The sequence below is a fragment of the Zeugodacus cucurbitae genome, chromosome 4 (genome assembly GCF_028554725.1).
Source record: "Zeugodacus cucurbitae isolate PBARC_wt_2022May chromosome 4, idZeuCucr1.2, whole genome shotgun sequence".
NCBI classification, from domain to species: domain Eukaryota; kingdom Metazoa; phylum Arthropoda; class Insecta; order Diptera; family Tephritidae; genus Zeugodacus; species Zeugodacus cucurbitae.
The window spans coordinates 24,666,050-24,684,362 of record NC_071669.1 but is presented as its reverse complement, the minus strand read 5'-3'; the positions used below and the strand labels follow the sequence as shown (position 1 = coordinate 24,684,362).

The 18,313-nt window shown below is 37.2% G+C and overlaps 1 protein-coding gene across 8 annotated transcripts in view; it reads right to left on the bottom strand.

Moving 5' to 3' along the window:
- The window catches only part of LOC105214792 (titin), a 186,379-nt gene that overhangs the window by 43,098 nt on the left and 124,968 nt on the right, over positions 1-18,313 (bottom strand). For all 8 annotated transcript variants that reach the window (XM_054230424.1, XM_054230426.1, XM_054230427.1 and 5 more), the window contains 7 exons: positions 17,535-17,611; positions 12,628-12,726; positions 12,278-12,437; positions 12,044-12,155; positions 910-1,091; positions 350-525; positions 62-193 (listed from right to left, as the gene is read on the bottom strand). In XM_054230424.1, the coding sequence (XP_054086399.1) occupies positions 62-193; positions 350-525; positions 910-1,091; positions 12,044-12,155; positions 12,278-12,437; positions 12,628-12,726; positions 17,535-17,611 (938 nt within the window). The remainder of the gene's footprint in view (positions 1-61; positions 194-349; positions 526-909; positions 1,092-12,043; positions 12,156-12,277; positions 12,438-12,627; positions 12,727-17,534; positions 17,612-18,313) is intronic.

The window sequence follows — 18,313 nt, the reverse complement described above, 5'->3', positions numbered from 1 at the left end:
TCGAGCACAAAACTCTCATAAAATGTGCATCCGGTCAGCAGCTGCTTTCATCTACACTCACCATTAACTCTTTATCTTCGCTACGTGGTCCCCAACCGGCGGCATTGTAGCCCTCACAGGAGTAGTTGTAGAAAAAGCCACGACCGATGCTCTCCAACAGCAATTTGCTCGGATCGATGTGGCATAAGTCCTCCTGAAAATTCAGTTTGACAATTTTACTTCTTCATTTCAAATACAAAACCAACAAAAAATCGATAAATATTAAATATTAAAGCGACACACTTCGAAGTGAGCAATCCTCAGACCACCACTCTCACACTTACTCCAAGTCGGTGTAGTGGCAACTTACCTTTGTCTCCTCACAATCGGGCAGCTCCTTGAGCAATGTCGAATTGGCATACCAACGCACTTTTGTTAGCAACGCCGGATTAGCCTCTAAGATGTTGCAGTAGAGTGTCACATTCGATTCGTCACTCTCCTTAACGGGACCCTCGGGTATCATCAGCACTTCTACAATTGGCACAACTGAAATGTATACGAAGGCAAACACATCAGTAAGTGTCTACAGAATGGTACAAACTGTCTCATATAATATGCGGAGCACAACGCAGAGGGAGAGAGAGAGCGAGGACATTAGCAACGTTTACTTGAACGGTGTAGTGACAACATGGGTAAATGGCAATGACAATAGCACTTATGCAATAATAACAATAGCAGTGAAACACTTATAGATAATAATAACAACAAAATTAAGTAAAAGGGTATTTGTGGGTGAAAAGAAGGGGGGAGAGGGACGAATTTTCGGATCTAACTGAGACGTGTATACGGTTACAGCACAATAAACATTATATCTATGTATCGGTATGTATTTATATTTGTATTTTTGCAGCATGACACTTCGACACTTACACTGTACATCCAGGTCGATTTGCTGCTCGGAGATGCCCTTGCCGATGGCGTTTGATAGTTGACAGGTATAGTTGCCGACATCCTCCTTGTCAGTGGAGCGTATAACCAGTGCAACGTTCTCAGAATTGCCACCCTCGTAGCGTTCCGTGTCGTTGACATTGACTAAATCACCGTTGCGATACCTGAAAATAAATGAACAATACAAAAATTTACTTTGTGTAGTTGAGATCGTGATTATATATAGTTGTACGATGGTTATAATAGGTGTGCACACAGTTACTTGGATAGTGCGATTGTGAAACCGAGAAGCTAAATGGCACTCAATATTTATGTCTGGGGATTTTTGTAAAAAGTAAGAAACTGTAAAGAGAGTGTAATAACGCAAGACTGATATCCTGATTTCTTTTCAAAATTCAAAATATTTATGAAAATAGTTTGTTATAATTTGTTTCAAGTAGTTTACTGAACTTATGGCATACCCTAGAAGCATAGGTCTTCTGGGCATCGAAGTTGGTAATTCCGCAGCTGTCCAAATGAAGTTGTTACTCTAAACTAAAATAAATTAAACACACAAGGATACTCGGATGGTCGTAGTGACTTCGAAATTACAGGTGGTCTGAAGATACCAATGGAACATGTTAGACATATTTATGATGTACATACATATATACTCGCTTAAAAAAGTGAAAGTTCTGTGTAAAGTGGATGCCACACTATTTACTTTGGGCTTTAAATTGCTTCCCTATAATTTATAATTTCTGGATTTCGAAGAAAGAGAAGCGTCTTTTCCCTGTGCTTGAACCTCCATAGCATGTTCACCGGAGAGAAATTTCACGACAGTGAAATGGTAATTGCCGAGACTAAGACCAATTTTAAATCAAAAGCCAAATCGATACCGAAAATTAAGGGGTTATATACAGTTAGAATTTTCAAAAAATCGTTTTTTTTTATTTCATTTTCTTAATTTACATATATTTAAGAATACACACAGAAAATTTCATATCGTTCCGGTGAATATTTTCAAAGTTACAAGCAAATTTGAAAAGGCGTTTCAGAGTGCTTGGAAGTACAAGGACCGAGCGGCAGCTCGTTTTTCTCAAAATGGTGTTTTCAAAGTCGGTGACCAACATTACTCGAAAACGGCTAGACCGATTAGTCTGAAATTTTAACACGACCTTCTTAAATATATTCTTTAGTAATTAATCGAAGATTTTTTCTCTCTGATAAATATTTTTTTTGTTATAAACAATTTAAGGCCGAAATTTCGGTGAAGAATCGATTTTTTTTTTGAGAAACCCCCATTTTGTCAAAAAATTTTATTTTGCTTATTCCTTCGATTAATTACTAGATTTAACATTATTTTAACGAAATCTGTTTGGTTTTTTAATTTCAAATGATCCAGTTCCGAGATATAGTGGTCACCGCAAAGCGTCTTTTTTGAGAGGAGCTCCTGGAGATCAGCTGTAGCTCTTTTTCAAATAAATATTTTTACTAGTACTAAGTCTTAAAATACAGTTAAAAGATACCATAATATGTGTATAAATTATATATATATATGTATAAAGTTTCCTCAGAAAAAAGTCTGTAAAATTCACTTTTTTTCGGCCGTCTAACTGTATATAACCCCTTAAAAGAACGCTAAATCGTCCTTGATGCTGACTAACGAAATTGAATTTGGATCAAAATGATTAGAAAGATAGACCACGAAATAGCAAAAAAAAAGTGAACCTTTCTAACTGAATATACTCATAGGAAAGCTATGTGTGTCTGGCCTTTACCAAGTGCACATATACACAAATACAGTAGTATATGTTCTCCAATATGAACTGAACCCCTAAACTATCTATTTAAAATTTTACACAATTTCTGATTTCAACTTTAACTCTTAAGCTCTGACGAGGAATTTTTCGAATAGGATTGGCTTCGCATAGCCTAACATTGCGTAAAACATTTGTCGATCAGAACTAATAAAATATTTACTAGACGGTTTCATAATGCGGAAGTCTCGTGAAATTATGTATGCATGTCGAATGCCGTTAGCGACAAGTTTCAAGGTTCCATTCAAATCGACAAGTTCGTCTTCGACATTCTGCCTTGCAATTGCTGCGCTTTCATAACATAGTCAAAGTAACGGAACGTTGTACCCGACAACCCTCATAGCTTTATGATAAATAATGCCCACCGACTTGAGTTAAATAATTTGACTGAATGTGTAGGGTTATGCAGCGCTTAGGCAAATAAATGCTATCGAACGGCTTCAGTGATTTCAATCGTAGGATGGAAAGCATTTACTTGGAAGCGATTTAAAATGAATTAAGCGCGGCATTAACTATTGAAGCGTAACATGAACGATAATCACTGGTTGATATTCAATTTGTGCTCATTGAAAATGTAGTGATATGATGAATGTGGAATATTTGCGTTGTTTGGTGTACGGGAAGGCGTTTTCACAGTGGGCGGGGAATTTGCTGTCGCGTTTTAGGCGCAGTTTTCACTCATACACTGTAGTTACAATATATTGCAGCGCAAACAGTCGAATATTATGTTGCCTGAATTACAATTAACTCGCATTACACAAAAGCAAGTTGCTACAAAAATAATATCCGATTGCCAATCGTTACAGCACGAACTAACGAGTATCATTGCTGTGGCGTTGCATACTTTTAGTTGAAGAGAAGGCAATACACATTACGCACTCGTATTGAATTTCTGCAGCGTGTGATGTTGCTGCAAATGGCGAGTTGCCAAAAGTAAACCGACACGGCATACATTTTATGAAAATATTTTTCGTATGAAAATAAATTTGTGCAAAATGCTTGAAAACGCGCATCTGCACAATTTCCAGCCACTGAAATTTAATATAATATTCGGCCGCTCGTATTTGTGGTTGTTTTGCCGATTGTGGCGATAAATTTTTGACCATAATGCGCGCGAATGACAGAAGGTGCGCCATAAAATTTAATTGATTTACCCGCAACAAAAGTGCATACCGGTAAAAGAGATGTTGCAAGAAGTAAGGAGGAAAATGGTTACAAGGTAAGCATATATTAAAAAAGATAGATGAGATGGAAAGTTTGTTAGAACTCTGAACTTGGGGTTGAGTTGATTTTGTATGATTCTTTTTGGGATATGAGGTCTCTAGTGGAAAACGTAATATTATTACAGGAATGATGGACATTGAAATAAGGACAGCTTTTTGAAATAATTCGAGTACATTTGACCAATGAAATTAGTTCGTGACGTTATGAAGGAAATAATGAGAGTTCTTTAATGAAAAGGCTTGAAACAATTTGAGTAACTTGAGAGTCCAGGAAGCTCCACATATACAGAAAAAAATTTAATAATTGTTTACAAACAGTTTTTGACGAACAAAGTTCTGGTACCTTTTTGAAAAGTTTCGCTTGGGTATAAATACGAAATTGTAAGCAATTGTGTGCGAAAAAATAATTGCAATGACGCCAAAGCCTGCGAATGCAGAGAAAAAGAATATGTTTGCGCTCTTTCCAAGAGTCCTTTGCATCACCTGCCCAGGCACAAGTGCCCGTGCACATACTTAAAAATACGACTGCAAGGCGTTGAGAAACGAGCAATGCATCACGCACGCTATAAATCTGCGCGTCGTTTTCGGTTGGCAACGGTATGCAACGGACCAACTGTGGGGCGTAATTAATTTTATTGTAATTATCGGTCGTAGCAACAATGGCAAATGGTGCAATAAGCCAACATGTCGGAAATGTTAAGAACGCTCGGACGCAGTTGGCCTCAATGCTGCTGGATGGTCGGTCGCCCATGGAAATGCCTGGTTGTGTACACATTTTCAATATGCAATTTCATCTCTGTACAAATGTATATAGGTATATATATAATTGCATTCATAAAGCATGAAGAAAGCGCAAATGAGTTGCCAGGAAACTCAAAGAGTCAAACTGTAGGCGAAGCGTTCTGCACTTTAAAATATTGCACGGTGTCCTCTCGTTTACTTGCAGCAAAATTTAAGATCGTCGTGGTAAGCATAGCGTTGTTCTTCTGTAGGCGTTGCTTGCGTAATTGCTTGACTAAAAAATTGCTTAATTGCGAGTAATGAATTTACATGGGTAGTGACCGTGGATTTACAATTAATTCGCATTTTTAATTGGTTTGCAGTTTAAGCATTCCTCCGGGGAGGTTTTAAGTGGTAAACTTTAAACGCATCTGTGAAAGCTTAAGTAATGTGAAATTATTATAGAATCTCGGAAATATTTGAAGGAATTTTAACCATAGGGCAGCTCTGCTTTCGGGATAAAGTCTTGTTGCAAAATATATAATTAAATCAATAAGATGGTATCGTTGAATGTAAGAAGTATTTCAACAAACTGAATCCTTTCAACATGGATTGCTCTTATATTGACTCCAGATATTTGCCAGGTAAAATAAGATCTCGTCACATAAATCCACTTTTGATCCAAATCTTTCATATTTTCAATAGCCTGTCGATATAAGTATATACGGAAATCGTACTCCGTTGTTGCTCTCAGCTATGCCTTAAGATATACATAGCTATAACTATTCTGACTAAAGATATGTTCACACATACCGACTTTTAGAAGAAATTTAAATAAATAATTTTAATAGTTTTTAGTGGTATTTTTTGACGAAATACGAGTATACGATGGAGACGAAAGGACCAACATTAAGAAGATGGATTTTATGTCTCGATATCCAATCAAGTTCAAAGGTCAATAACACAACTCTACATAAAAAACCTGGAAGTATGGGAATATGAGTTATTCAAATATGATTTCAAGAAATCTTGTTCAATATATAGACCAAAAAAAGTACAACTTAACTTTACAACCACTATGGATTCAGACTTTCCAATATCATCTACAATATACAGATTAAGCTAGTAAATAAGACCCACTAACACGAGACTATTAGACCTTAACACTGTCATTTCCCTTTCGCACAGTAATTAACCTTTGCTCGGTTAAAGCGCTGATTTAGATCGATTTACCAGAAAAAGAAAAGTTGTGTCGAAAAAAGGTTAGAGAAATTCACCTTGGGGGTAGCATCAACTCCGAGTGCATAACCCACTAACTATTCACTAAGGCGCTGCGTTAAGACCATTCGCATCTAAATTTCAATGACAGTCGACAATTTATGCGTTTTAATCAAAACAGCGGCGTGACAAGTGCACTTGCAGCGTGCCCGGATGCGGATCAGTGGGCCAAAGAGCGAAAATTTCTGAAATTGTATTAAAATTTCGACAAAAGCGCGTTGCGTGGCACTCGAACAATGTGTCAGGCACACTCATGAATACGTAGGTGGACTGAGAGAAGAAGAAGAAGACACATATGCATAGAAGTGGCAGCAGTGCAAGTGCCGTTTCCGCGCTCTTAATTCGAACGCACGCACAATGCGGTGGCCGATAAACGTAACACACACGCACACGCAGGCAATGCAAGCGTCGCAGTTGTTACGGCGTGTAAACTTCGGGGTCAGTGAATAACCGAGAATGCTGCTACTGTAGAGCAGTAGAGTGCAGCAGCTGCAAATATAGGTGACTGACTGTTAGAGACTGGAGTCTGTAGATGTAGACTGTTGTATGCAACAACGAAGAATGAACGCGGAAAACGGTAAATGACATGTGCCAACTTGTGTGGTTGTTGTGTGGCTGGGTAGCGAAATTGCACGCATAAACAAAAGGTGGATGTGAAAGTGGCAATGCCGCTGACACATTGTAGAACAAAATAGTTGAAAGGCATTAAGCGCTGCAGCCTGTTGTTCAGAAAGACTGTGGCGGATATAGTTACTGGAGTAGTAGATGAGATTGCCACGGTGGCATACAGCCAGGAAACAAGTGGGACAAAAACCCACTAATGTGTAAATTTTTAGTAAACTCTGAAGGCTTTGATATCTTGTAGCAAGTTTGTGTTGAAATTCAAATCGTTCAATTTAGCAAATTTCGCTTTTATATTTTTAAGGTCCATAAAATTTTATTTTGGTTTGCTCTAAAGCACTCAAGTTTACTTTAGCGGGTCGCTCAAAAAGGAAATATCAAAATTAAATAATCTCAGTGTTAACAAACCCTAACCGCTCTGTAGTGAAATAATTTACTTTTTAAGTTCTAGATCAAATTCGAACTTACTTCAACTATACTACTAAACCTTAGATTAACATCGAAAATCTCAAGAAAATTGAAACAAGCTGACGACTTAGTTTGTGATGATTGGTAGATCTAAGAGACCCACTGAGCATGAACGTTATCGTTTCCATAACAGTTGATAACGATTGGGTCTACATCACCGAAATGAAAGCTGATTTTTATCCGGCCCTGGACTGTCAACTCGTCAGTATTTCACAAAATTATTTGGATTATGTTTTCCACCGTCGGGAACAAAAGCAACAGGCTCATTAGGATGTTTCCACGGTAGTTATGATAAAGCTTTCTCAAAAAACTTGTTTTCTCGTATGGAGACCCAAATGATTGCCAAATTATAGCCAGTAAGAAAAAGCAGACAAGGTAGGACGGAAGGGCGGACGACCTTGTAGTAGCTAAACAACTTGGTGACCTTCAGAACAAATGTCATGAGTGTATAAATGGTCTGAACTTGAAAAGAGGGAAATATGAGCATAAGAGCCAATGAAAGGACGCCGGACCCACAAACTTGTTTCTGACATCCACACGCGGATAAATAGACAACATGGGGACCCGAATTTCCTTCTGACCCAAAATATTAAGTGGACATGGTGCTTTAGAAGCCATGTATCTCCACAAACTCCATCACGACGATGTCCGTATTGTCCGTAGTGTACGGAATCCATAGAAGACTCTGAACACGATCTTTTCGCTGCCCTCGAGGTGTAGGCACTTAGCGGTAGCTTTATAGTGGAAAACTTGACTGCACTTATGTGTACAACAGGTTAGGCGTCAGTCAGTTCGTGCCATAGAAGAGACCTAAGAGAAAATGTCTTGTCACTCCCACGCAGTAACACTTAATTCGGTGGTTCAGTGAACAGTAATTATTATGTTTGGTATGCAAACTGATGTTGAAAGAAAAATTACAAATTTTTTTAAGAAACATTTCTTATTTTTTGTTTTTGAAATTGTTTTATTATTATTTTCTTTAGGGAATATTAATATTAATAAAAGGGAACTTAACAGGAGGAACAGCTCAACAGAAGCATGTTATTAAGGAAATTTAAAATTTTTTCTAAGTAAACCTATAAAACTTAACAAAAAAAAATTTGATACCAGGTTAAAAAATCTCTAGCAAGTCAGAATACAAAATTACTGCTGTTAAACAACTAAATATTTATATAAATACATTTTTATTTTATGTTTATTCAGTAGTATGAACATATTTTTGAGCCACTGTATGCCGCTAAAAGTTGTTGACATTCGTGGCATATGGCTATATCAGTGCGAGTTCAACGGTTAACCGTTGCAATGGCAACTGCCAACAACTGCAGCGGCACAAGCTCTTACAAATTTATATCTGTATGTATGCGTATACATGTTGGCTTCGAAATCTGTGCAACAACAACAACAATCGCAAAGTAATTCCGATTCTTAACTGAAAAGTCGCTATATCAAACGCCGTTATTGTTTTCCAAATATGAACTCTTACGCATCCTCCAAACAGTCGACAAGGCGATAGTGGTGAATGGCAGCAGCAACTGCTAGTGGAGAGGCGGCTGGATTTGTTGAACGGCAACTTAAGTTATGTGAAGAGAATGCCAGTGACATATTTGTGCCACATTTTGTTGCAAGCAAACAAAAAAACTATGCGTAAAGAAATCGCATGCCAACCACACGCATACAAACGCATGCAGCAGTGGGTGGCGAGTGGGTGTGTTTGTATTGTAAATTGCGCTGTGAAATTGCAGTGACAACAACAACGAGCTAAGTGGTGGCAAGCATTCACTATACATGCGTGTGGAGAGGAGAGTAGAGTAGTGTGAGTTGTGAGTGCAAGTAATCTTACAACGAAATTGCTGCAATCCAAGTGGCAGCTACAGAATCTGTTTGTTTTATTGCGGCAAGATTTGTGCGCCACATGCTGCCACCTCGTGTGCAGTGCAGTGTGCCAATGAAATAGTGGGTGTTGCAAGTGCAACATTGCTGGCGCTTATTCGCAAGTTTGTTATGAGTTAGCCCTGTTGTTGTTGTTGTGCTTGGTGCTGTTGTTGAATTTTATGCTTTTTGAATACGGAATTTGCGCTTTTGTGGCAATTGCAATTTATGCAACATTCTAACGGCACACATGCATGCACAGTGGTGGCACATATGCATAAATCTGCACATATTTACAACAAAGCAGCGTAAGCCAACAACAAACACACGCACACACACACAAGTACTTGCGTTTGAGCACCCACAAGAGTGGCTTGTTTTTGCTAAATCTGAAGTTGCATGCCACACTAGCTAGTTAGCCGAACTGTCAACTGTAAACAAGCAAAATATCAACACAGCAAAACGTCGCAACAAAGAGGAAACACAAAAAACGAACTTGCAACATACATATGAAGTCGGCACACAGTCGACGAGGCAGCCGACCAAGCAAACGCACAATCAGCGCAGGCAGCAACGAAATTGAAGCGGCTGACAGTTGTTCGTTCGAGCTAGCGCTGTCACTGTGGCAAAATGCATATTTCTTGTTGTTTCTTATGCTGTTGTTGGTGTTGTTTTGTGCTTCAAACACGCCATAATGCCACACTTGCATCGCTTGCTGCTTACTCCTCATGTTGCTGCTGCTTCTCTGGTGGCAGGCAGCGCAGCTGTGTCAGCCCAACAGCAGGAAGGATGCGCCCGAAGGACTTGACTTATGAATTGGCGCTTGAAATAGAGAAAATACCGAAATGAAGAAATGCACTCAAGTTGACAGCTGGAACACTGCGGAAGCGAGTAAGAAAGGCATGCAACTACTGCTGGCGGCAGACGATTTGCTGGCATGCTATTTGTTTTCGAGTTTCAAGTGCAGCGTTGCACACACACACCCTTTTAGTTCACTTACGCCCCTTTTGCGCTGCATGTCAGTGTCGCTTGGTTTCTAGATCTATTCTCTGATATCTTTGAATATCTTATTTTGCTGAGCAGCAACGCTTTGCCGTGCTACGACTGCGTAAATACAACGCTTTGTATGTGCAACATGCAACACATTTCAAAACACATGACATCTCTATATATGCGTGTGTGCGTGTGTGCGTGCATAAATCTAGTTGTGAGCTTTACTTGTAATTGAGTCGTCCTTTGCATACATTTATGGTTGGTGTGTCCCTGTGTGTGTTGCTTCTTGGTCACGAAAATTCTATGTGTGACAGTCACATACGATTACAAGTACTAATTTTCTTTCGGCACGTTTTTCGTGCTCTGATTGGAATTTAAAAATCACTAAATTCTCAAGCAAACTAATTGTGCAACACTTCGAGGAGGCGCATTTGTGCTTTGAAAATTGAGTGATGAATAATTGTTTGGGTTTTTAGAATATTCTGATTAGCATTCTTTCATGAAAAATGCACCTACATATTGGTAGGGTCAATTAACACTACTGGGACTCAGATGAGTTTTTCTATGACGAAAATAACTTGGGAACTTTTTAATAGCGGACAGTACAGGGTAGATCCCAGGTCCTGCGTAATGGAAGTGTGCGCTAGCAATCACATAATACTACCACTATATCACATATGTATATACTATAGGTAGGTGGTTAAAGTAGTCAAGAATATTAGTTGATGAATCAAATTAGAAAAGCCTATTCCTGAGTCCTTCAAATTAAAAAAAAAAAATTGAAGGAAACTATCATTTCACCTATCTATTCACCATCTATTTAAATGACTTTTGAATGAAACAGGAGCATAAGTTAATCGAACTATAAATCCAATATGCAATAACCCGAGTTCCTATTTGTTGAAGGAATGTACAGCATTTTGTAGAAGGAGGAGCAGTATCCAAGCAGGGAGCGCACCTTCTCTCTTAACCCGAGAGCTATACTGGAATTCGTCAGATTGCTAGGACTAATGCAGTCGTTGCAGATACAAAGTAGTGGTGAAATAACTATATGTTGCGGTCCATATCCTCAATTTAATATCTATCCATTTAGCAGGCATAATATTGGTTACCATAATATTTTCCAAAAATACTTTCCAAGCACTATATTTTTTTATTGTATAGTATTCACTTCAAATTTTATGCTATTTTTTGTATTTTATTTTGTATTTATTTAAAAGCTCACATTTGCGAAAGCAGACACCCACTCATGATTTAAGCTGAATACGGCTTCTGCATTAACAAAGTATCAATAGAGGATTTGGGACGAATATTCTAACTCAGCGCCTATTTTCACACATTACACAGACACATTATAAGTGGAAGTGTGTTTGTGTGTCCCATTACACCAGCACCCCGCTGCGCTCTGCTTGTACAGCCAAACGCTGCAAACATTGTGGGGAGCTATTTGCATACGCTATTGGCGGCTGCATTAGTGCATTTACGCAGTTTCATTTGCCAAAGCAACAACACACACCCATGACACAGCGCTAACGCCTGTGTGTATGTGTGCATGAGAGTGCATATTTCATTCATTGATTGTCGGCCGTTCGATTTGCGCTTCGATTTTGCCATTTGCTCTATTTGCGCAGCTATCTCTGTGCTGGCACAATGCCTTCCTGCGAGCGTTTGCCTTTGTATTTGTTTTTAATTAGTTTTTTGTTTACATTTGGAAATTTAGTTAAATTGGCTTGCACTTTACTGTATCGATATTGGTCGGCAGGCGGCGTGTGTCATTGCACCTCATTGGAGGCGACTCCAGTGCTGGCTTTTACTTTGATTGCACTCCGCAAATGTCTGTTTGCGCGCGTGATTTTGCAACTATTTGCTTCGCGTGTATGTGTGTATGAGTGTGTTGCATTGTCACTTTGCAGCAACTGCGAGTAATCACTATCATTTGCTTGCCATTACTGGATTTGAGTGCAATTAAATTGTTTTTTTTTTCTGAGTGCTAGTGACTTGTGTGCAAACAAATGACTTGAGACAATTAAAAATTAAAAGTCAATAAGTGACATACACTGTGCATACACATATATATACATATATGTATGTAATATATAATAATATAGTATATAATATTTTTAAAACAACAAGTTATTTACTTACCACACGACTTGCGTCAGCGACGCCGGATTTGCCACATATTCACAGTTGAGCAACACGGTGTCGCTGGTGTTCACCGTAATCTCGGGTGGGCTAACCTTAACCACTGGTGGATCTATATATAGAAAATGCAGAGAAACGCAAAAATAGTTTTATGTAACACTCGTTTTGGTTCAATTTCATTTTATTTTATTGTAGTTGTTGTTGATTTTGTAATGTATAGTTTGCTCAACGTACACAGCACTTCCAGCGTCAACGATGATGTGAATGGTTTTTCGCGGTTTATCTGCAACACCACATTGTCCGCATCGCACCGGAAAATCATGTCATTCTCGAAGCGTGTCGCGTTGAAGATAAGCTCCGACTGCGTGTGGTACGTGCCGTCGTCCTTCTCGAACTGACAGTTTGCATCATGAAAGAAAATCATATACGAAAGAGTTATGAAATACATGAAAAATGTTAAAGTTACTCAGTGGGTTTGTCTCAATATGAAAGTAGGTCAGCTTAAAAAGTGCTTTATAACTGCATTTATGTATAAGCTTTTTAAATTAATTCATAATAAATATTGAATATTTTCATTTACTTACCGCCTTTGTTCTAATTTCGGTTAAATCATTTTCTTCGGGACCAATGACTGCTGTGGAATTGAACCACGTCAAATTCACTGCTGGTCGCGCGCCATGTATCTGAAATTATTTATCAAAAAGTACGAACAATAAAATATAATGTACTAGTGTCTGTTTAGAATCTATAATAATAATTTTATAATTTATAATAATAAATAAATAAGAATGAGAATAACTAAATTATTATTACTAATTAGTTATTACAATGCCTATAGCATATATGTATTTTCTAAAGATTATTTTTTTCTCCTTTTTTAAGTTATAATGTATTTTTACCATCCCTCAGCAGTTTTTATAATTCATATTATTTCACGTTGCTTAAATCAGAGGCAATATTTGACTAATAGTCTCATTTACGGGGCTATATCAGTGTGACATTTTCATAAAATCGATTTTTTTTTAATTTTTTGCTTATTCGATAGTTTATACTTTCAAAAATACCCTGGGAAAGCGGTAAGATCGTATCTTGAATAGTTTTTGAATGACAGCGTTCCAAAGAGCGACCGCTCTCAGGCATAAGCCTATGCAGTCGAAACTTTTTCTCGAAACGAATTTTCTCAAAACTGCTGACATTTTAACTCAATGAAAAATTGACCGATTAACTTCAAATTTAAACTGAGTATTCTTGAATATATTTACAATGATCTACAATCTTTTTGATTGGTTGAAAAATGCCAATATGGCATTTAAAAAAACACCATTTTTATACTCTCGCAACAAATGTTGCTAAAGAGAGTATTATAGTTTTGTTCACATAACGGTTGTTTGTAACACCCAAAACTAAACGAGTTAGATATAGGGTTATATATACCAAAGTGATCAGGGTGAAGAGTGGAGTTCAAATCCGAATGTCTGTCTGTCCGTCCGTCCGTCTGTGCAAGCTGTAACTTGAGTACAAATTAAGATATGTTCATGAAACTTGGCACACTTATTTCTTGCACCATAGGAAGGTTGCTTTCGAAAATGAGCAGAATCGGACCACTGCCACGCCCACAAAGTGGCGATAACCGAAAACACATAAAGTGCCATAACTAAGCCATAAATAAAGCTATGGAAGTAAAATTTGGTATGAAGGATCGCACTATGAAGGGGCATATTTGGATGTAATTTTTCGCGGAAGTGGGCGTGGCCCCGCCCCCAACTAAGTTTTTTGTACATATCTCGCAAACCAATAGAGCTATATAAACCAAACTTTCTGCAGTCGTTTTTTTGGCCACTTCCTAATATAGTCCAAAAATGAAAGAAATCGGATCATAACCACGCCCACCTCCCATATAAAAGTTGGGTTGAAAATTACTAAACGTGGGTTAACTCACTAACGAAAAACGTCAGAAACACTAAATTTCACATAAGAAATGGCAGATGAAAGCTGCACTCAGATTTTTTTACAAAATGGAAAATGGGCGTGGCGTCGCCCACTTATGGGTCAAAAACCATATCTCAGGAACTACTCGACCGATTCCAATGAAACTTGGTTTGTAATAGTTTTCTTACATCCCAATGATATGTTGTGAAAATAGGCCAAATCGCTTCACAACTACGCCTACTTCTTATATACCAGAACTTTGAAGACAATCTGAATCGTTTACTTTGCAATATATAAAGTAAGCACTAGCGAAGATATCGGTGCAGAACTTTGCACAAATACTATGTTAATAGTGTGGCAGCCCCATTCTAAAAATTGCCGAAATCGGACCATAGGTTTTTAAGGCCCCATATATCGAACCCGAGGACCTCGGTGCTTCTAACCTAATATTATGGTTTCCAACTTTCAATGGACTTTATACAATATATATGACGAATATGTGGGTCAAATTGTGTATTATTTAATATAAATAAAGTTAAATAAATAAATTGCGAGAGTATCAAATGTTCGGTTACACCCGAACTTAGCCCTTCCTTACTTGTTTTTCAATATTTTTGTAACAATTGATCGAGTAATTCTTTTAAAAAATTCACGAAAATATCCTAATTTTTCATAGGTTACACTGGTATAGCCCCTTAATATCCCTTAACTCAAATTAAAAGTTAGCTGGTTTCATCAAGACACTTTTGGACGATATGCAGAAAGATGTGAGGGTAGAAGTTAGCTTTGTAATAACCTTTTGGTGCACTGGAGGATAGCTCAGCGGCTTTGCCTACTACAAATATACTATACAATAACACGTATACTTTAATACTTCTTTAAAGCTCCGACTATATAAATAGTAAAGCTGTAAGCGTTAAGTTATTTCTCAAAAGTAGTGCTTCAACAGTGCAATAAGCGTCAAGGTGTAACGGAAAGTCTTCCGAAACTTGTTATGAAAATCTTGTATGCCTGATATGCAATGGGGTGTTTGCCACTAACAACTGATTTTAAATGTGAAGCTATATCTTAGTAGTATACATTCGGTAATTTCGAGTTTGAATATGATACTAGAAACTTTCTTATTTCATAAATTATGTGAGCAAAAACAACTTCAACTAAAAAGTCCAACTTAATACAGCTAAAACTTTTAACTTTAACTTTTTTGAAGAATGTTCATCTAAGAAATCATCACTGCAGTTACTTACCAAAGTAAGTCTTTATTATGCAACTATATTTTACTAACTATAATTTACTTGGTATAAGTGCACATATTTCTTATAATAATTCTGCAATAATTAAGTTAACAGCAAAAGATGATAACTTGCACATTGTGTCAATGGCTGCAAATTGAATTTACTACCATTGATTGAAAGTAAAATCAATTAACACAATTTTCAACGCAACAACACACACGCACACACTCGTTTGCCTTTGAATAGTGATGAAGATTTAAATTTCCCATTACAGAAGCTGAAACAAGAACAATAAACTATCAATTAAGCGTCTATTATTCACTGATCTAAATAACCATATGAATGTACACCATATGATATGGCTGTGTGTTTGAGTGTACGCTCACTCGCTTCAGCAAACAACAGCTGTAACGGCACAATCGATGTAACGAATTTTACAAAAAGCCATTAAAATTACAATAAATAGCAATTTGCCGCATATAACATGACACGAATGGCAAAGCATACAATACATACATATATATTTATGAAGAAAATAACTATTATGCCGATAGTTATGTATGTGAGTGTTCGCCTGTGTGTTTGTGAAAGCATAGTGTCCTGATGTAGTTTACATGCAAAAAGTAGAATATCCGACATATATACATATGTATGGATTTATGTGTGTACATTTTTAATACATTCGTACATAATTTCACGTGTCTATCTCTTATACAGGGTGGTTCATCTATTGTAATTCTCTTTGGTTATTCCAAGTTTGATTAATTGATGGTGGATGCACACAGTGGAATTCCCAAAGAAAATGTTAGATCATTACAACAACAAAAACAACAGTGAAGATATATTTAAAATCGTTAGATACCCTAAATTTTCGTAAAGGTGCTTCTACTAGTATCATAAGATCTATATATGTATGCTTGACTCGGTTTCATGGTTCTTAGTGAGAATTGATAATGTCTCTACACTTTGCCAATCGTTCGTAACGAGAACGAATGCAGCCGAAGTGATATGCAATATATTATTTCGTTAATATCTGATAGGAGAACGAAGACTGTGTAGTCATTTTGTTAAATTGGCAAAAGGGTGAACGGGGTATGGGGGTATGAATAAAATATGTTAAACGAGAGTTTTCTAACAATATTAAGGATTTGGCTCATGGGATTAATATAGGATAACTACACTTTATTATATTCTTTATATGTCTACAATAATTAAACAAAACATCAAACGTACATTTTTATTATAAATGCCTCAGACATCAATGATAAATCAAGCGAAAGATATCTCTCTTTTCAGAACAAAATTAAAATTTAGGAAGTTCAATTCGATCGTAATGCCTGTCTGTTTGAGCAGCTGTTACAGTTTCTCTCTACCACTTGGCATATAAGAGGTAGATAGCATTAATGCTTTGTGACCACCCTTTAAACAACTATATATTATCAAATTTGTTATTCAAAAATCACAACCTTCCCATGTAGCTTTGAACAGCTAGTTAGCGCTTGCAAATGCACCATTCTAACAAGCTTAAACGTTGATAATTCTATTAAAGCATCCAACTATCGACCAGTCGACACACTGACTTACTTTCGAGTATATAGACAAGTACGAGTACCATGTACATATGCATATCCTTGATAATTTCATATACAGTTACAGACACATCTCGACATTTTCATTTACGCTTGTTAAATTTTCATGAAGAAAAATCAAAGTAATAAGTGGCAGTTAATTATTGGCAATTACCCCACGGCTTTTGAACTCGTGCGGCATAGTGTGCTCTAACGCCATGTGCACCGCACAGTTCATACTCGTATATGCATAGCTAGATAATAGTTACGAGCTCGATAGTTGTCAACTTGCATGTAAGGGAGCGTTTATGGGAAGGCCACATCGGCAGTGATTAAATTGTGCATAAGGCCAACAACAGTGGATGCTATACTACAATATTTGAGGCAATTGATGGGAAATTATTGTTATGAAGGGGTGTGAAGAAATAGACAAAGGGGAAGTAGACAAATGGGAAGTCGATTTATGTATTTTTTCGGATCCAAATTCAAATTTGAAGAAAACAACAAAAAGGCTTATTTGTATGACTTCAGGGTCCTTCAAGTAAATAAATTCTTCTTACACTGTATTACACAGAACTGGCCATTTGAAAAAATATTAGTTTTGATTTTAGAAGAGTGTAAATTTCTGAAATTTTGTTTACGGGAAATTTAAGAAAACATTGTCAATGTTCTCTCCTTTAATAATAGTTCTACTCATTCTCTTCTAACAAAACGATTCTACCTTAGTTACGATCTTAATAACAACTTCACAATACTTACATCACATGTCAGCACCACTTTGCTGCCCTGCACCGTATGATGCTCCACGCCATTGATGGATATGCTCGTCGGACGCACTGCAAATGCCAAGAAAAAGAACGGTTAATAAATCAGCACAATAAAAGGGGTAAAATCGAGGAATTCTAAAATTGTATTAAACAATGGTCAGCCAGGTGAAAAGCGGCCAATTGCTTGCGTTGCAATTGATAAATAAATGCTCGGCATTGTGGGCAATTATGCCATTTTGTCACCATAGGCATTTGCCACGCCGCCTTCTCGCCGGGTTTTTAACGCACAGCTAACTTCAATTTCTGTTTTTTTTTATTGTTTTTTTTTTTATTTTTTGTTGTTGTTCAGTATTCTGTTTTGTGCCTACATAATTAATAACAGCAATTTAGATGGCATCTAACTTTTTGCTACCCTTTTCAAATGGCGCTCGAAGCATGTGCGAAGAGTGAGAAAGGACGAAGAAGAGGTGAAATGTAATGGCCTATAGCATAGTATAGCACGGGATGGCATGCCTTAACATAACATAGCATATAGCATTCCAGTATTGGCATTCTTGTGGCACGCAGACACTGTCATTTCCACACAATGCCACAACGCTCGATTGAGAGGTGAGAGAGGGTATCAATCAATTTTGCTGCTGTCAAGTTAGTTTTATTTTTTATTTCGCTTCTGCCTTTGTCCAATTACACTTGAGTATTTAATGCTATTGTTTTAACTTCTAGGCGCCATTTCTAAAACTTTTTTATTTGCTTTTGCGGATATAGACACTT